Raw genomic sequence first — 21,064 nt, 5'->3', positions numbered from 1 at the left:
TACTTAGATACTCTTACCTGTTTGCCTATACTAATAAGAAACCTGAGTATGGGGTGCTTTAAATGTATTATGTTTAGAAAGTATTCATTCTAAACAAACACACATCATATATGTGCATATATAAATTTATGAAGGGTGAGAGGGAGAAAGACAGAGACAGAGAAAGAGAGAGAGAGAGAGAGAGAGAGAGAAAGAATGCATGCACTGGGACCTCCTGCTACTACAAAAGAACTCCAAATACATGCACCACTTTGTGCATCTGGCTTTATGTGGGTACTAGGAAATTAAACCCCATGGCCTGAAGGCTTTGCAAACAAATACCTTTAATCACTGGGTAATCTCTGCAGCCCTAAACTTATATTTTTAAAATCACAAATTGAATACAAAGGAACACAAAATTCATAAACACAAGAATTTCCAGTAAACTCATTGTCCTCTAGTAGAATATACGAAATGACCCCTGGAGTGGTCCAGGAACCTGAGGCTTTTGTGTCAGAACCTGCACCTCAGCCACCATGGCAGCAAAAGCCAGGCCTGCCTCATCTTATCATTGGCCAGAATCAGGACACAGGAGTGGACAGCAGGAAAGATAGTGACCATAACTTGTGCAACCAAAATAACCCGCATATTTTCCATCACAACTGTCCAAACTTCTACAACAACAGACAGAAAGAAAGTGATATAAAGTAAGAGGAAGGCAATGATGACTTGCAAGGCTCTGATGTGGGCCAAGGTGCTGGCGTTCCTCCATCCTGGAGCATTGTGCTGCATGTTCCTGAGATGTTTCCACAGGGAGAAGATGAGTAGAAGAAAAATGGCCAAAGATATAACAAAGGGTATTAAAGTGAACATTAAGTTTGGGAACAAAATGAGCCTGGAGTATTCTGCAAACAACCTTGAACTAGAATTGTAAGACATGTCCCAATTAGATTTATAAATCCAGACATCAATGCGAGTGATTAGCATTACAATATTTATACCCAAGAGAACCAGAGACATCAGCAAAGTCATTGCAATTAACTTTGTAACTCTCCACTTTAGATAGTAGAAAAGAGGGTTAGAAAAAATGGCAATCTTGAGAAAATAAAAGATGCAGAGACCAGTAGCAAGCCAGATGCTGAGATGGTTGGTCACTGCCCAGGAGATATGCAATATTCTTAACATAGTTCTAGTCCTCAATAAAAGTGGGTAAATAATAGACACCCTCCAATCTATGACTAGCGTCAAGAGCAGAATCAGTCTGGAGATGGCCAGAGCAGTGAGGATTTGATCCATTGAAGTGATCTTTCTTCTCTTGACCCAGTCCAGGCAGTTCACCATAATTATGAATCCATTTCCTAAAATTCCAATTATGAAGTATGCAATGAAAATGATTGTTAATGTGATAACCAGGACACCATCCATTTCTTTGAAGACAATGTCCCAATGTCAATTATCTCTGCCGAAAATTTCTTAATCCATTCATCGAAAATGTTGCATAGATCTATTGAATAATGTCTTCCACGTTAAAAAATGATCATATGCAGTATCACACCATCAAGCAACAAGATCTGTTAGAGATGCAATTAGCTTCATCATAAACTCTTCCGTTTCCTCTCATAGCTTAGGAGAACTTCACCCAGAGTCTGTCTTCCTAACTCAGCAGCCCTGAGTCTTCTTGCCATAGAAGAGGAAGGAAACATTGATTTCTAGTGTGCTGACATGCAAGTAGAGATCATTTGTATTTTTGGCTATTTTTTCTGTTTTTTTCTGTTAATCATTTTAGTTGACTTTAGGATTTAGCACTACAAAATCTGAAAGCCAATGAAAAGCAATAAGAGAATCTATCCAGCTTTGAATACTTGAACATTTGGTTTGTGAAGGAAAATATGTCTATGTTCCTCAAATTTCTTACTATTAATTATATCATCTAATAATCTTGCATGATTTTTAAAATGTATACTCATGAAAATAATAGATATTTAAGATTTCATTGTGTATAAAAAACATGCATACTCACATTTCAACTCTCCTTTACTATCACATGCCAACAGACATTCTTACTATGTTACTTTGATAATTTAAGTTAATCTTTTCTTCAACATATATTATTCATCTATCCCATTCTTAGTATATTATAAGTTAAAAATATTGAGAAATAACCCCTATTAACTCTGTTACCTCCTGCATAACATTGGTCCAATCAACAGTCTGTCAAAAAATCTATCAAAGTATAAGAGAAACTAGTTGGAAAGAGTAAGGGGGTTCATTAGAAGGGAGACAGGACAAAGGGGAAAGGAGAAGGTAACAGAGGGGATAGTGATCAAAATACAGTATATTTACATATAAAAATTATCAATGAGATGTTTTAAAAATACTTTCCTGTATATATCAGAGTATCAAATGTAGGTATTTGTAAGATTGGACTATGTCATCCTTGATTGTGAAAGGAAGGCAGAAACATTCCTGTTGTCACATGAGTCAGACATGTGGATGAATCCACAGATCAAATACCTGTCTCCTCCTTGCCAAGAAGGCACCATCAATTAGTAGCATAAAAGACACTCTAGTTTCACCCAGCTCTATTAGCAATATCTTCTCCATGACCTTCACTCGAGACAGCATGGTACAATATTCTAGCTAGCCAAAACAGAAAGCAAACTGCAAAGAACAATGGCTGCTCTTTCAAGACTAAATGATGGAAGAAACAGCCACCAAAGAAGGTTTTAACTCATGCGTCATCGTCTTCTGATGGCAGAGAAGCCATTACATTCCAGTATGAGGTGCTGACCTACCCGAACTCTCCTGAATCCAGACAGAAGAAAGGGGAATGTAACACACCTCAAAACTGTTCCAAATGTCCCAAATTTGGGGCACAGATATGTATCTTAGCAGAACAGGTTGAGAAAATTTTAAGAAAACTCTTTAAGCATATCATAAACTTACCACCCGCAGCAGCAACCAAGCAGAATGAAATTCTCTTTGCTCCTTCAAGGTGCCCAGGAAGAGCTCAGGGAAGAGGCCAGAGGTAAATGTACAAAGAAGTCACCATGTGAAGCTGTGTGAGGAATTTCGTGGGCTTTTAGATGACAGGTAATATATGAGTCTCCAGTCTAGTCTATCTCAACTATTTGTCTAAAAACAGGCATGAACACAGGGTTTGGAGTTCAAGGGACTTCATGAACTCCCAAAACCCAGTTACTTATTAAAGTCCATATTGACCTGGGTCCTTGCAGGCAGCAAAGATGAACTTATGAATGGAGATTCAGGCGATACTGTGCAGATTGAATGTTGCTAGGGGAACTTCATGTGCGTTCAGTGTAGGAGAAGAACCTGGGGCAACAGCGCGCGCTCTCCTCAACCTGAGGAGTCTTGATGAGCCCTGCAAAGCTGTCTGACACCTCAATCAGAATACTTTGCATATTTCACATGAGCAGCAGCTCCTGAAGAAAGAGAGCATTGAATTCCAAGTCAGCTGGGCTACATTGAGACCTTGACTCAAAAAAAAAAAAAAGAGAGAGAGAGAGAGAGAGAGAGAGAGAGAGACCAAAAAGTCATGCTCAGATTGCAAGGATATAAGCCAGAAGAGCACAGTGTCGTACAAGGCTGGAGCATTTGCAGCTCTGCTCAGGGGTGAGCTGACTGAACGTCTGCAGCAGAGACTCACTGAGGACTTTGTAAGGGTCAGAGTCACGAAGACTGTTGAGTGGGTCCGTAAGACCACATTCAAAAAAGCTTTGAAGCCTGATTAATACTATAATCTTGGGAGGAAAAGTTCATTTATAGGCTTTAGCTTCACTATGTCAAATTGAAGCCTTGTCCACTTGCCGAGGGATCAGTTGAAAGAAGCAGTCTGTCTTGCTATTGGACTCTAAAAAATGCATCACACGGCTGGAAGGATATCCTAGCAGTTGAGGTATTTGCCTGCAAAGCCAAAGGACCCTCGTGAGCCAGATGCACAAGGTGGCACAGGCATCTGGAGTTTGTTTGCAGGGGCTGGAGAACCCGGTGTGCCCATTCTTGCTGTCTATTGCTGTCTCTATCTCTTTCTCAAATAATTAAATAGCATGATATTTTTCCCCATGACCTATAAACACTTACCACAAACACTATACGAAGGACAGGGCAGATATCCTCATTAAGTACACCTTAAATTTAATTTTCATTTTCATGAAAACCTTCCAGGCTCCCTCACAAACAGCATCCAGTTTCTGTGTAACTGACACACACCATCTGTAGTCTTTCTGTCACTGAGGATGAAAACAAGGGCTGAGCTCTCCAGTGCTCACATGCATATAGATAGGATACGTTCATTGGCATTTTTGCTGATGGCTCACTCCTGTCTACAGACGGGAATCTACCATCTTCTATTTTGAGACTTACCATTCAGAATCCTAATGCCTATGCAAATCAATAGGAACTGCTCTATCAACTGTAAAACTTCTAGCCACTGAGTATCTTTGAACACTGGAAAATCAGGACGATAAAGACAGGTGTGAACACATTATTATGTCTTTCCTACAAAATGTCACTCATCTGCTGATCCTGAATTATCTCCCCCATAATCAGTAATGAAAAATGATACATGTTTAACATTTCAGTGTACATAAGCACATGCATACTGACACACACACACACACACACACACACACATTGCTTAACATACAATCTCCCAGGCTCATGAAAAACTTCAAGCTCTAGTAGTTCAAAAACTTTGGCTCAAAATCAGAATATTGATTGAAGATTGAGGGAGTTGAATACCCAGTGTTCTACTCTGGCCACAAGTGGAGAACCACACATGCATGCATGCAAGCACATGGGTGTTGCAATGGCACATACACATGAATGCAGTGCACACACATATAACATAAAAAATAATTCTCTTTCGTTTCATGAAATTTATATACTTATATATATAAATATATGTGTGGGGTGTACAGATACATAGATGTGTGTATAAATATGTATGTATACATATATACACATACATATATTTGTACATATCATACATAAACACTAAAACAGTCTCTTTTGGAGGATACATGTTACATATGTCTAATGTCATTTCATAACATCTATTTCTTATCAAACTTTCTTCAGCAGACATAGAGAAAAGACATAGAGGAAACCCATATACCACATATTTTTGGACAATATAATGTACTAGATTATCAATACAAGAAAATCAATGTCAAAAATTAACTCTGCAATCTAAATTGATTTATTTATGACATATAACCAGAATACAGAATTCTTTATTTCTAAAATTATACAGTACTATATTTTAGTGATATTTAGGTAGCACTGATCACAGGACATATGTTTCTATCTTTCCTACTAAACCTAATTTATTTACAACAATCACTCACTTCATACAATCCTTTACTATTTTACCTTTAGCAGCCATACAAAAATATTAATAGCATATCAACACAACAAAATTCATGCCTACTAACTGATTCATATACATGTATGGGTTATATCTTATATAACCCATTTAACCTTTGGTTAGGGGCTAGATAAATAATCTACTTAGATACTCTTACTTGTTTGCCTATACTAATAAGAAACCTGAGTATGGGGTGCTTTGAATGTATTATGTTTAGAAAGTCTTCATTCTAAACACACACATACACACACACACACACACACACACACACACACACACACACACATCACATATTTACATATATAAATTTATGAAGAGGGAAAGGGAGAGAGAGAGAAAAAGAGAGAGAGAGAGAGAGAAAGAATGCATGCACTGGGACCTCCTGCTACTACAAAAGAACTCCAAATGCATGCACCACTTTGTGCATCTGGCTTTATGTGGGTACTGGCGAATAAAACCCCTTGGCCTGAAGGCTTTGCAAAAAAATACCTTTAATCACTGGGTAATCTCTGCAGCCCTAAACTTACATTTTTTAAAATCACAAATTGAATACAAGGGAACACAAAATTCATAAACACAAGAATTTCCAGTAAACTCATTGTCCTCTAGTAGAATATACGAAATGACCCCTGGAGTGGTCCAGGAACCTGAGACTTTTGTGTCAGAACCTGCACCTCAGCCACCATTGCAACAAAAGCCAGGCCTGCCTCATCTTATCATTGGCCAGAATCAGGACACAGGAGTGGACAGCAGGAAAGATAGTGACCATAACTTGTGCAACCAAAATAACCCGCATATTTTCCATCACAACTGTCCAAACTTCTACAACAACAGACAGAAAGAAAGTGATATAAAGTAAGAGGAAGGCAATGATGACTTGCAAGGCTCTGATGTGGGCCAAGGTGCTGGCGTTCCTCCATCCTGGAGCATTGTGCTGCATGTTCCTGAGATGTTTCCACAGGGAGAAGATGAGTAGAAGAAAAATGGCCAAAGATATAACAAAGGGTATTAAAGTGAACATTAAGTTTGGGAATAAAATGAGCCTGGAGTATTCTGCAAACAACCTTGAACTAGAATTGTAAGACGTGTCCCAATTAGATTTATAAATCCAGACATCAATGCAGGTGATTAGCATTACAATATTTATACCCAAGAGAACCAGAGACATCAGCAAAGTCATTGCAATTAACTTTGTAACTCTCCACTTTAGATAGTAGAAAAGAGGGTTAGAAAAAATGGCAATCTTGAGAAAATAAAAGATGCAGAGACCAGTAGCAAGCCAGATGCTGAAATGGTTGGTCACTGCCCAGGAGATATGAAATATTCTTAACATAGTTATAGTCCTCAGTAAAAGTGGGTAAATAATAGACACCCGCCAATCTATGACTAGCGTCAAGAGCAGAATCAGTCTGGAGATGGCCAGAGCAGTGAGGATTTGATCCATTGAAGTGATCTTTCTTCGCTTGACCCAGTCCAGGCAGTTCACCATAATTATGAATCCATTTCCTAAAATTCCAATTATGAATTGTGCAATGAAAATGATTGTTAATGTGATAACCAGGACACCATCCATTTCTTTGAAGACAATGTCCCAATGTTAATTATCTCTGCCAAAAATTTCTTAATGCATTCATCGAAAATGTTGCATAGATCTATTGAATAATGTCTTCCACGTTAAAAAATGATCATATGCAGTATCACACCATCAAGCAACAAGATCTGTTAGAGATGCAATTAGCTTCATCATAAACTCTTCCATTTCCTCTCTCAGTTTAGGAGAACTTCACTCAGAGTCTGTCTTCCTAACACAGCAGCCCTGAGTCTTCTTGCCGTAGAAGAGGAAGGAAACATTGATATCTAGGGTGCTGACATGCAAATAGAGATCATTTGTAATTTTGGCTATTTTTTCTATTTTCTCTGTTAATCATTTTAGTTGAGTTTTAGGGTTTAGCACTACAAAATCTGAAAGCAAATGAAATGCAATAAGTGAATCTACCCAGCTTTGAATACTTGAACATTTGGCTTGTGAAGGAAAATATGTCTATGTTCCTCAAATTTCTTACTATTAATTATATCATCTAATAATCTTGCATGATTTTTAAAATGTATACTCATGAAAATAATAGATATTTAAGATTTCATTGTGTATAAAAAACATGCATACTCACATTTCAACTCTCCTTTACTATCACATGCCAACAGACATTCCTACTATGTTACTTTGATAATTTAAGTTAATCTTTTCTTCAACACATATTATTCATCTATCCCATTCTTAGTATATTATAAGTTAAAAATATTGAGAAATAACCCCTATTAACTCTGTTACCTCCTGCATAACATTGGTCCAATCAACAGTCTGTCAAAAAATCTATCAAAGTATAAGAGAAACTAGTTGGAAAGAGTAAGGGGGTTCATTAGAAGGGAGACAGGACAAAGGGGAAAGGAGAAGGTAACAGAGGGGATAGTGATCAAAATGCAGTATATTTACATATAAAAATTATCAATGAGATGTTTTAAAAATACTTTCATGTATATATCAGAGTATTAAATGTAGGTATTTGTAAGATTGGACTATGTCATCCTTGATTGTGAAAGGAAGGCAGGAACATTCCTGTTGTCACATGAGTCAGACATGTGGATGAATCCACAGATCAAATACCTGTCTCCTCCTTGCCAAGAAGGCACCATCAATTAGTAGCATAAAAGACACTCTAGTTTCACCCAGCTCTACTAGCAATATCTTCTCCATGACCTTCACTTGAGACAGCATGGTACAATATTCTAGCTAGCCAAAACAGAAAGCAAACTGCAAAGAACAATGGCTGCTCTTTCAAGACTAAATGATGGAAGAAACAGCCACCAAAGAAGGTTTTAACTCATGCGTCATCGTCTTCTGATGGCAGAGAAGCCATTACATTCCAGTATGAGGTGCTGACCTACCCGAACTCTCCTGAATCCAGACAGAAGAAAGGGGAATGTAACACACCTCAAAACTGTTCCAAATGTCCCAAATTAGCAGAACAGGTTGAGATAATTTTAAGAAAACTCTTAATAAGCATATCATAAACTTACCACCCGCAGCAGCAACCGAGCAGAATGAAATTCTCTTTGCTCCTTCAAGGTACCCAGGAAGAGCTCAGGGAAGAGGCCAGAGGTAAATGTACAAAGAAGGCACCATGTGAAGCTGTGTGAGGAATTTCATGGGCTTTTAGATGACAAGTAATATATGAGTCTCCAGTAAGGGATACATTCAACTGAGAGATTTTGTTACACTGGAGCTCCTTACATTCAGGGCTGCAAACACTTTAGGCTCCACCTGAACTATAGCTCCCAAGAAAAACAATGCAGGTGATACCAGATGAAAATGGCACCAAGGATCAAACCACACTTTTCATATGTAAAACAAGGTAAAAATCATTTCCTGTAAGAACACAATGACTATGTTCTTTAATGCCAGCATTGTATTTAAAGCTAGTGCATATCATATATTTTTTCCATTTGTAGTATGTCGTATGTAATATCGATAACAAATTCGTACAAAAAAATGGCTTAATAAAACATAATTATATCATGCACTTTTACTCAACATCATTTAACATATAATCCCTTTGTATTTATATGTCAATATCTATATACATATATTTGTGTGTGTTTTTATTTTTTTGAATGAAAGTATATAAGATCCTGTACCACTGAGCCCAGAATTAAACAGAAATACAAACAAAAATATCACTGAAAGTATCTCCTTCTGCCTAGAAGTTTGATAGCATCACTTTAATATACCTTTCACATTTAATGGTAAAATCATGGTCTGCAATGTGAGTTAGTTAAGATAATAGATGATAGACAATTTTGAGCAGTCAGCCACCTTTTTATCTTTTATTCTCAGCAAGGGGACTATATAAAATAACCAAGGTCAGAATACCTCATTGCAAATTGATGTATTGAGCCCATGGGTTACTTGACATTTCTGCATATTTAGAACAACAAATATGACCAAAAGAGACTAAATGGTACTCTGTGAGTAATGATATGCACCAGAAGAGGCCAGCATCTTGGAAAGCACATGCATTTTTAAAGTCACTAAGAATGAAGACTGGGCATTTCAGAATGCCAGATGCTCCTTACAGCTTTCAATAATATTCGCCTTGATGTACTTATTTGCCTATTCCTCAATGTATTATTGAGATGCATAGATTTGGTAGTTGGTAATACTGTCACTTGACTTCCTGACATATAGCATATGTGACATTATTGTTACTAGAGCAAAGAGGAAGCCTCTGAAACTCTCCTGTTTTGGCAAATAATAAGTAGCACATAACACCTTTTCAAAAATAAAAAACAGTTAACTTCTACCACCACAGAACTTTGAAATTCAGAGACTATGGTGCTCCTCCACATACCCCTATTATATCAAGACTTCCTGTAAAGAAAGTGAAGTAGGAAAGCAAAGACAAACACCAGACATGATCTTAACAGACAGACAGACTGAAGCACAGTGGCAAGGGGCAGCAGCCTTCCCGCAGGATGGAGGCTAAAACCCTGAGCTAGACGGGGCTACCACCCACAATGAGCTTTTGATCAGAGAAACCTACAAGGTTTTCTAAAAGAATGACAGACTTCTGTCAGAGTACTTGATGACCCACCAAAGGTTAGTGGTAAGACCCTATTGCTGAAGACACCATATGCAGCTGACATGAAAAATGGAACGGCATGGCTGGAATCTAGGAGAGAGTCAGTCCCCAGACAGCTTGTCTAGTGCCAGAAGGTGCTACATGGGTGACTGGGGGAAATGACCAATATCTGTCCAAGCAACTCATAGTCCAACCTACTTAGCAGCAAATAACCTGGTGTGATGCCCACACAAGTGCAATAGTGGCACACAGCCATGGTGGGGAACCAACTGCTCTTGTTTTGGCTAACTGATCCCCTCAGTGGTGCGGGACCCATAGCTGGAGCTGGGAAACAAGTCAGAACCATATCCAAACATAAGCCCACTCTCCAATATCAAGCTACCATCAATCATGGGCTACAAAAGGGCCTACACCTATTATTAAACTCTATAAAAAAAAGTAAGGGTTATCTCATTTGTCCTGGTGCTAACTTACTCTCCATTGGAGAATTGGCTTCTCTGTTTCAGATAGATGCAGATCCTAAGGAGAGAGCCACCCCATCATACCTCAAAAGGGCCCTGACTGAAACTGAGGAAAATTGGCGAAACAAGCAAGGGTGCTGTTTTCCTGATGATCTGGATACCAGCACAAGGGGGAAGGAGACCAACACAGAGAAAAATCAATACCTAGGAAATCAGAGAGCAAGAGCCCCAGAGGCCCCCAACACCTCAGCACTGAAGCAGACCAAAAATGAACCCAACATGGCTCAGGGAAATTTTTTGGAAGAGGGGGCGGAAAGAATGTCAGAGCCACGTGTTGGGTCATGATATACAGAGACATTTATCTTACCCATAACTGTGGGCTAACTCCACAAGGCATGACCCATATACCTCAACAAGGAGCAGCCAATGGGAGTGGGTAGGTCATGGATGAGCCTAATAATGGTACCAAACTGCCTGCTGCCTGTACTTGCAGAATAGAAAACTAGTTAAAAAAATTAACAACAACAAAAATAAATAAATAAAACCCTGAGCTAGGCTGGGTTTCAAGCTTATAAGGAGGATCCTAAGAAAAATAGACTATACCAGGTGCAGTAGATAAGGAATTTGTAGCTGTTTGAGTCCTTACTCAGAATAGGCTTCTTTGGAAAGAATTGTCTATGGGAGGGTACCCCAGATGGTTTCTGTTCCTTCAAGGCCTTCTGAGCTAAGAGGAGTACATCACTGAGGGGAGTTGTCATGCATGTCTGGGCCTGAATGCCTCTGATGTTTCTTCAGGGCTTTCTAGTCTTAGCAATAGTTGTTAACCCTCTAGTTCCCTCTGGCTTTCAGGGAAAGCTATTAACTCTCCACTGCTCAAACCAAAAACAACATAGCTTCAATAAGTTTTATCTCTAACATGAATGTCACTTGTAAATTCTGTAAGATGTATGGTGTCTTCAACGAGTATATTCTCATGCCATGTTTAATAATAATTTCCTTAATTTTTATATGTATACACATTAGTGTGGAAAATAAGAATTATTTATATGTTTGGGTTAATAACAGAACAATTAATCCTGCTTGTAATTTGGGGCTGCATTACTTCTTCTGCTCTAAATTTCATTGATATCTGTAAAACATTATAATGTATAATGATACATGTTATTGTGATGACTATAAGGAAGAAGTTCCGTGTTCTGTAAGTATTGTGAAATACACAACAATTCCAGAAGTAAGTACTTGCAAAGGAAATATATATCTGATAAGGTAGAAGGTCTCCAACATAAGTGACGTTTTTTAGAAATCCAATTGTCTAATTCGTATTTGGAAATGTCATAACTAAGATAAGTGACATGTTGCCCTATAATATATTTTCTATAACTAAAAATGTGATAACATGGTTGGAGAGATTGCTCAGTAGATAAAGGCACTTGTTTGAAAAGTATGATGTCTCTGGTTTGGTTCCTGAGTACCCATGTAAAATCAGATGCACAAAGTGGTACCTGCATCTGGAGTTCATTTGCGATGATAGGAGGCCAAGACATGTTAATTCACTCTCTTTCTGTCACTCTCTCCTGAACCTTAAGGCACTTAAAAACTTTGTGAGTCTTAGTCTGTGTATGTTTCAACTTCCTCAATTTCCCTATTCTTCTGTTTGCTTATCCCAGTCTCTGTTCTTTTAAAAACCCAAACCCTGCTAAGTCTGGACACAACCCTTTCCCAATCCTGCAAGGAGAGACTGGTTCTTCCATTGTCCCTTGTTCTAACTGAACAAAGGAAAATCTATGCCACGACGGTCAGTTTCTCCTTCTTTCATGTCCATGTGATACCGGTTGGTTCCTAGCTCTGGCCCAATAGATACTATATCATATTTCTGATTTTAGAGGAAATTCTTTCCTTTTTCCCCATTTGACATATTTATTATATATAGCCTTTCTTATGTTGAGAGATGGTCTTTTTTATTTAAGGCATAACTACATCCACACAAATGATCACACTACACATACACCAAAAATCTCTAGGCATGATTTCTATAATTAATAGGGTGTAATGTTAATCTAATTGAGTGTGGTCCAATTCTAATATCACTGATTGAGACGTAGCTTCCTAGTCTAAAACCGCACCTGCACCTACTGTGCAGATGTACAGTCAAATTCTTTTCTTCTACATTCTGAGACCAATGCCAAACAAAGACACTACAACATGTAAAAGGATGAGCTGAGTGATATTTTTTGTGAAAACTCTGAGCTCAATACAACACCAATGTATATAATTTACTGCCTTACCTTTCCGTAGTAAGGAATTCTTCCAAACTGATGTTGGTATCATAATGGAATCCTTCTGTGCCAGCATGTAAATGAAGTCACTTTAGCTTGCATGACTTTACATGTTTTTGCCTCATTTCACATCAGAAAGGTTTGATCTCATGACATTTGCATATCAGCCAGTAAAATTTTTTACATCCAATATGCATAATTTGCACACAGGGATGGAAATGTTTCCAGTACTGTGACCATATATTTATACAGTTAAAAATCATCCATCAAATTAAACATTAATGCAGAAGATTAAAACATAATTAAATATAGCCCAGTGTTTGTAGCCAAAGCACTATTAGTAGATGTTTTCTTTTTCCCATTTTAGTATTTTACTGATATTTCTCATACTGGTTCCTTTACCAAGTGGAATCTGAAAACTTTAAAAACAAATAATGACTAAAATGCTACCAAGCTGAATTTATAAGAAATTATAGCAAAACATTGAGACACAATACTCAGTTTGATTAAAAATTGTGCACATAAGCTGTCATTTGTTCTTGATTTGCACACTAGTACATTATGAATGAATTTTATGAAAGCTGATCTTCAGGGTATTACAAACCAAACTCTGTAAATCATATTTCTAACATGTGGTTTACTTAAGCCACTTACATCAAATATTATCCACTCTCACATATATTCCCCCAAAGATATACACTGTACCTGAGGAAATGCAACCTGGGGTGACGCATTTGGTTTTGCTTGGTCCTATTGGCCAAGCCCTTTTACATCCTTTTTACCCCTATGATTTTCTATTTCTAACACACATATGACAAGAATGCCTATCTTTTTTAATATCATTGGGTTGATACATGAAAAAGAGTTTTTCAGCAAATCTTATCCATATGACATGTCATTTAAAAATATTCAATGTGTACACTCAATTTTTATTTATTTTTAAATTTTTGCTTGTGTGGATCTAATGCAGTGCACATGTGGTGGTGGTGGTGTGTGTGTGTGTGGGTGTGTGGGGGTGTGTGTGTGTGTTGTACATACAGGCCGTTGTGTGGCCTCATATGCTTGTCTGAAATAGGAGTCACAACCTGTGGAGACCCTTTTCTACCTGTTCTTGACTTTTCTTTATATTTCAATTTTTATTTATTTATGACACAGAGAGAGAATGGCTGCACCAGGGCCTCCAGCCAGTGCAAATAAACTCAAGGTGTCACCTTGTGCATCTGGCTTATGTGGGTCTTGGGGAAATGAACCAAGGTCCTTTGGCTTTGCAGGCAATTGCCTTAACCACTAAGCCATCTCTCCAGTCCCTAACTGTTCTTGTTTTGAGCTGGTGTTTTCTTTTACTAATCCTGGGGTTTGCATCTTAAAATTATTGGGTCTCTGCTTCCCTGCAGAACTGAGTTAGAAGCACTTGTGACCATACCCCACTGTTTTATGTGGTATATGGATATTTGAATTCAGGCAATCTTCATGCCCTTCTGAGTCCTCGTGATTATGCAGGAAGTGCACTTAATGGATGAGCTCTTTCCAGCCCTATAGACTAAACCTGTTTTCAATTGATTAAAGGGAAACTAGCGACACTGTCTTATAACTAAATATCACAAATCAAACCCTTAGCTAAGTAAGTATCTTATTTTGATGATGTTTCAATAAGTACTCCAGCTTACTCTAGTAGTTGGTTTAATGTTAGATTCAGTTTTACAAAGCTGAATCTACTTTTCCTTCAGAGGAAGGAAGAAGTACGTGGAGAGGTGGCAGAGGATGGCAGAACAGAGTTGATCAAGCTGTGTGTTTGTAATGAATTTGGTTGGGTTTTCACAGTGGGATTGCTTTCTTGTATATCTCACTTAGTAAGGCTAAAATAAAAGACTGTTAAAACTAAATATTAAAGAGAGTTCAGTAAAACAGCCATACCCAGCTTTCATGATCATATACAATTCAAATTCTAGTCTCTGTAGTACATTTGTGCATTTCCTAAACTAGCAATGTGATTAAGAAAATTCATGAAAGCCTTCTGTTATGCAGTTAATATTTTTATTTTTATTTTTTAAAACTACTTTATGACCTGACATTATCTTATCAAAGTATTCATTGAAGCCACAATCAAAGGTACTGCAAATCTGGAATCTAATGTTAAGAAAACGATGGAACAATTACATGAACAAAAGAGTAAATCAATCATTTACTTCATTTTGTGCCAATTGCAGAACATTAAGAAGCAAGCACTCAGTTTCCTCTTTACTAAGAATTAGTTTTTTCTGATTAATTATTTAGATATCTTCCTTCATTATATCGGCATTTAATAAGAACTTTTCATATATGTTGGACTTCAAACATTTGATAAGTCAATATCAGCTCTTCGAGTTGCATTTGATTTTTCAATGCCAGTTGTACCCATGAAAGTATTCATTTCCATGGTAACAAACTATTAAGGATAAAAGTCCTTGAATACTCTCCATTTCAAAATCCAGAGGGTGAAGGGTGGGTGTGATGCTTCAGGTGGCACCCTGGGACTCGCTGCCTACGCTGCCACTCTGAGAGTCTATGCCTCACATGTGTATGCACGGGCATAGATCAATAGATAGGTATAGATATAGATGATAGGTATAGATATAGATGATACAGATAGATACAGATATAGATATATCTATCGATAGATAGGTATAGATATAGATGATACAGATAGATAGATGCAGATGTACATATATATACAGAGAATAAATACATACATATATGATAAAGACTTATTTAAAATCTAAAATGCAAATTATTTACCAAGAATTCATATGATTATCTACTAGATAGAGTTTTTCCATTTAAATGATGTTTCTGGTTATCATTCTCCATTTTCCTCTAGTAAGAACCTGAGTTTTCACTGCTCAGGTTATATTTGGTCCATCTTTTTCTAAACACGTTGGTGTGAAGCATGTAAATTAAATGCAGCAGAATAGATGGAAAGTAAAAGGAAATTAAATGCAAGTGTGTCTTTTGAACTGATTTTCCTTGAGATTATACCAATGGCCACTCCAAGAACTATGGATCCTACAGTGCCACACGTATGTGCCTGCACCTCAGCCTCTGCAGCACCAGAAGCAAGGCCTGCCTCAGTTTACTTTTTCCCAGAATCAGGCAGCATGAGTGTACAGTAGGAAAAGCTATTATAGACACTCTCACAAATAAAACGACCCCCCACTTCTTCACTTCTAATGCCCAAACTTCAACAAGTAGACACAGAAAGAAGGTGACAAGCAGCACGAGGAACATAACCACCATGCGCAAAGCCCTGAGGTGGGCAGCGGCTCTGGCTTCTCTGCAACCTGCGGAGTGTCGCTGCATGTTCCTCAGATGTCTCGCCAGGGAGAAGATGAGCAGGAGAAACGCTATGAAGGACACAGCAAAGGGTATGGTCAAGAACATAGAGTTTATGTATAAAGCAGGCCCAAATACTCGTTCAAGCTCCCTGAAACTGGAATTGTTAGTCATGTTGCTTTTGCGCCCACCAGCACTGATATCAGTATGAGTGTGCACCAGCGAGATATTTAAAACCAAGAGGATCAGGGACACCACCAAGACCACTAAAATCACCTTTTTAAATCTCCACTTTAGGTAGCGGAAAAGCGAGTTTGAAAAAATGGCTATCTTGAAAAAATAAAAGATGCTGAGGCTGGTAGCAAGCCAGATGTTGAAATGATTGGTCATTGTCCAGGTGATAAGCAGAATTCCTATCATATTTGCAGTTGTCAGTGAATTTGGATAAACTATAGCTGTCCACCAATCTAGTAATCCTAACCAGAGGAGAAAAATCCTGGAGATGGCCAGCACAGTGAGGATTTGATCCACTGAAGAGATGTTCCTTCTCTTCATCCAGTCTATGCAGTTCACCAAGAAGATGAATCCGTTTCCAAGATTCCCAATTATGAATTCCACAATGAAAAGTAGTGTGGACGCACTTTGTAGGATACTGTCCATTCTTCTTAAGTCAGTGGCTCAAAGTCAATAATAAATGCTGAATATTTCTGAATTTGCCTAAAATGCTACAAGGACCTTATCCATGAAAATTCAATATTATCCATGCTGAAAATAAACATACTATAAACATACTAAATCATCTGCCAAACACATTTTGCAGTGATTAACTTCTTAGCTTTAGTGTCAACATCTTTTATCTCCCCTCATAGCTCCATTTAGCTTCATCAACGTCCTGTGTATCTAACACACAGCAGCCCTTAGCCTTCTTGTTAGAGATGATGGAATGGAACACTGAATTTTAATATGTTGCCATGCAAATAAAGGTAAGCTGATTTGCAACTTTGTTTTTTTTTTTTTTTTGAGTTTTCTACATAGAATTGTCTATTTACTTGATTTTCGAGATTTCACATTAAAATTTTAACGCATAGGGCCTGGGGCAATGATCTGTACTGTATATTGTACCTGCCCAGGTGCTGAGTTTGTAAACTAAATCTGTAATATGCACATTTTACTCAATACTTTTCCTACAAACTGTTTCATCTAATAATATTGCAATGCTTCTCATGTGCTCAGTCATTAAATAACACATGTTTAATATGCATTGCTCTGTACAAAGATGTGAATATTCATAAACTCATCAATAGACATACTTTATTTGGATCAAAATCTTCTATTTTCCCAGTTACTACTCCAGGTTATTCTTTGATTCAACATGTATTCTTAATGTTGTGATAGTGTTTATGAAATGGTTTCAAACTGCTTTCAGGCCTATGACTATGTCACCATGCATGATGGGGGAGGGGAAATGATGACATCAAAACAGAAGAGGAGCTAGCTGGAGAGAGGAGGGGTTTTAGTGGACGTGGGATTGGGGAGGAGGAATAAAGCAAGGTAGTAGGAGGGTGTTCTGGTGAGGGTGCAGCATATGTATCTATGGTGGGGTTGTAAATAAATTTACTATAAAAGGAGCAAAAATTCTTCCTGGTATGTGATATCCAATATTAAATGCAGGTATTATTAAACTTGGACTGTGTCATCTGTGCACATGGTCCCAGAGGAAACACATTGTTATCATATAAAATACATGTTGAAATGGATAAGCTCATCCACACAGCAAACATCATCTTCACTCTCTGCCCCCTTTCAGCATGATTGAAGAGCCACCTGTTCTCCACAACATCTGCTCCATAATCCTTACTATGGAAGACAGGTAGAGAAGTTACATGACATGACTTCTCACTGAAACAAATGAGCAGAATATTCACAATCATTACTCTTGGATACAAATGAATAAGCAAGAGGCCAATAAACAAAATGGAATGGAGCCATGAAAGAAGGCTAAAATGCAAGCATCATAGACTTTGGGATGGTAAAGACACAGTGCAGTCTAGTATGAAGTGCTAACCTTCCTTCATCGTGGAAGCGATACTGAGTAAAGAAACTGCATGGCATATGTCTTGAAATTCCTGGCAAATGTGCCGTATTTAAGGGAGAGACCTATTTAAGATTTGAAGAGGACAGCAAGAGAAACCATTTAAAGATAAATTCCCAAGAAGAGAAACTCACATAAAAACATACTAGAGGAGTACAGTCTCCTTGATTTGGCTCCTCCCAGGTAGCAAAGATAAACTGAGGATTTAGTTATTGTGGTGGTTTGATCCAGGTGTCCCCCATAAACTTAGTTGGTCTGGATGCTAAGTACCCAGCTGATGGAGGTTGGGGAATTAGTGCCACCTGGAGGCAGTGTATTGTTGGGAGTGGATTTATGGGTGTTACAGCCAATTTCCCCTTGCCAGTGTTTGACACACTCTCCTGTTGCTGTTGTCCACCTGATGTTGGCCAGGAGGTGATGTCCACCCTCTGCTCATGCCACAGTTTTCCCCTGCCATCATGGAGCTTCTTCTTGAGTCTGTAAGCCAAACTAAATCCTTTTTTCCCAAAAGCTGCTCTGGGTCGAGTATTTCTGAGAGCAATGCCAACCTGACTGCAACAGTAATGCTGGTACCAAGGAGTGGAGCCACTTGCTGCAAGATACCTGACTGTGTGCTTTGGCCTTTTGGATCTGATTTTTCAAGAGGAATGTGGAAGGATTTGAAACCTTGACCTGAGAGACACCTTGCAATGCTGTAAGTAGAGCTTGTTGGACTATTCTGGTCAGAGTTGAAAGACCTGAATACAGTAAGAACTATGGACTGTATGGTTTGGCTTATGGGGGTGAGAAAGAGCTTTGCTTGGACTGGGCTAGAAGCATTTTGTGTGATAGGCTTGCTGTTTATGCTTGTGTCCTGAGAAATTGTGCCAGGTTGTAGTGTGTAGAAACAGGCTGGTATGTGCAGAAGGATATGACACAGAACGAAATCTTTGAGCTGAAATTTCTCCCCATTCAGCTGCAATTGTATGAAAGATTACAACCACTGAGATTCAGCCAGCTCACCTGCATTAGGACAACAGAAAGAATGCAGTTTTTTGAAGGGGCCTGAATGCTGAAGGAGTGTCCTGTTCTTCAAAAGTCTGCTTTATTCCTTCCCTGGATTAACAAATTGGCACCCTACCTGATATAGGGAATACAAGAAATACAGGAAAGAGAGGGTCATTGAATTTGCAACAAGTATTTTAGAAGTGGCCATGGGGAGTGTGAAGCAGGATTGCCTACATGTAGATCCAATGGAGCTGTGATGATGAACCGTGGGTTGCAATGGAGTTGCTGGGACCACAAGATAGCTTCTAAGGAAAGCTACCGACCCTGGATGAAGTTTTCCAGGAGTGTGAGTAGCCTAGCTGGAGGGGCGGAATTAGAACTCCAGAGACTTGATACTGGTTAGAATTATCAGACTCTGAGGTTTGTAACTAACTAGAGTTATTGGTCTTCGAGCTACAGTCTGATGTTTTCTTTGGTTGTTTTAAATTTTTATTGCTTGAATATTTCTTTGCTGTGTCCAATGCCATCTTTTGCAGTGTGAATGTGTCATTATGGGGTTTTGAAGGTTTTATTTTCTTTCTTTCTTTTTTTTGGGGGGGCATTATGGCTCAGTTAAAAGATCTTGGCCTGTGGGGATGGTTGAACATCATTGGAATTGATAAAAACTATGGGGACTTTCAAAGTTGGATGAATGCATTGCATTTTATATCATGTATGGATATCAGTTTGTGGGGGCCAGGGGTGGAATGTGGTGGCTTGATTCAGTGTCCCCCATTAACTTAAGTGTTCTGAATGCTAGGTTCCCAGCTGATGGAGATTCGGGAATTAACACCTCTTGGAGGCAGTGTGTTGTTGGGTGCAGGCTTATGGGTATTATAGCCAGTGTCCCCTTGCCATTGTTTGACACACTCTCCTGTTGCTATGGTCCACCTTGTGTTGGCCAGGGGTGATGTCCACCTTCTGCCTATGCTATTGTTTTCCCCTGCCATCATGGAGCTTCCCCTCGAGCCCTTAAGGTGAAATAAAACTCTTTTTTTTTCCCCACAAGCTGCTCTTGGTGTAGTTATTTCTGCCAGCAATGCAAACCTGACTGCAACAGTAATCTACCAAGTCAGAAAGAAACATAATCAACTCTTTAGGTGAGGGTCTGGGGATTGTGGGTTACTTCCAGAACTTCACAGGAGTTTAGAATAGGGCCTTGAGAATCTGTGATGCTATTTTTTTCTTTTTATTTTGTTGTTTTGTAGTCTGGATTTGGTTCTGAAAACACAGTCTTCACAGAATGAGCACGGGCACATTCATTGCTTCTCTGTTTTACAGATTCATCTATAATATATCAATGCCAGTTTTTTACAGTGTGGTAAAATGTATTAGAGAATTCAGGTGGTCTGCAGGCTTTCTTTAAGAATATGATTTTTGTTTTTCAAAGTAGTATCTCATTCTAGCCCAGGCTGACCTCGAATTCACTAAGTAGTCTCAGGGTGGCCTGGAACTCATGGAAATCCTACTTTTGCCTGTTGAGTGTTAGGATTAAAGGTTTGCACACATGTCATATCGAGTTTTTTGAGTGATACCAGCTTGTCTTAATGTTAGAAAATCATATTTCTATTTATTTAATGAGCTGAGGTACAAGATTTTCTGGATATATATGGAAAATTACTTAAACATTGTATGGCAAAAAGTATTAAGGAGAGAGGATAAAATATAAAATCAGTTTCATCTATACTCCAAGAAACACCACATCCCTTTGATAGGGTTGCATGAATAAAATGTTCCATGTTTAACCAACAGTTCAACTGCCAAAGAGCTGAAAGACCTGTTTCAACCTCTGTATTTTTTTTTTTCTTTTCTGATTTTTCAGGATAGAGTCTTTCTCAAGCCCAGAATTCATGGCAATCCTCTTACTTCTGCCTCCTGAGTGCTGTGATTAAAGG

At 38.4% G+C, this 21,064-nt stretch overlaps 3 protein-coding genes across 3 annotated transcripts; all 3 read right to left on the bottom strand.

Moving 5' to 3' along the window:
- Window positions 1–492: 492 nt before the first annotated feature.
- On the bottom strand, window positions 493–1,404 carry LOC123456476 (taste receptor type 2 member 14-like). The gene has a single exon (XM_045139785.1). The coding sequence runs from the start codon at window positions 1,402–1,404 to the stop codon at window positions 493–495; it is 912 nt and encodes a 303-aa protein (XP_044995720.1).
- Window positions 1,405–6,029: 4,625 nt separating this feature from the next.
- Window positions 6,030–6,941, bottom strand: LOC123456475 (taste receptor type 2 member 140-like). Its single transcript, XM_045139784.1, has one exon. It carries the CDS (start codon window positions 6,939–6,941, stop codon window positions 6,030–6,032), a length of 912 nt encoding a protein of 303 aa, XP_044995719.1.
- An 8,843-nt stretch (window positions 6,942–15,784) lies between these two features.
- Window positions 15,785–16,711, bottom strand: LOC101617860 (taste receptor type 2 member 125-like). Its single transcript, XM_004668641.2, has one exon. It carries the CDS (start codon window positions 16,709–16,711, stop codon window positions 15,785–15,787), a length of 927 nt encoding a protein of 308 aa, XP_004668698.2.
- Between the last annotated feature and the right edge of the window lie 4,353 nt (window positions 16,712–21,064).

Source organism: Jaculus jaculus, chromosome 23 (assembly GCF_020740685.1).
Source record: "Jaculus jaculus isolate mJacJac1 chromosome 23, mJacJac1.mat.Y.cur, whole genome shotgun sequence".
In the NCBI taxonomy this organism is placed as follows: domain Eukaryota; kingdom Metazoa; phylum Chordata; class Mammalia; order Rodentia; family Dipodidae; genus Jaculus; species Jaculus jaculus.
This window is presented reverse-complemented; position numbering and strand designations above follow the sequence as displayed.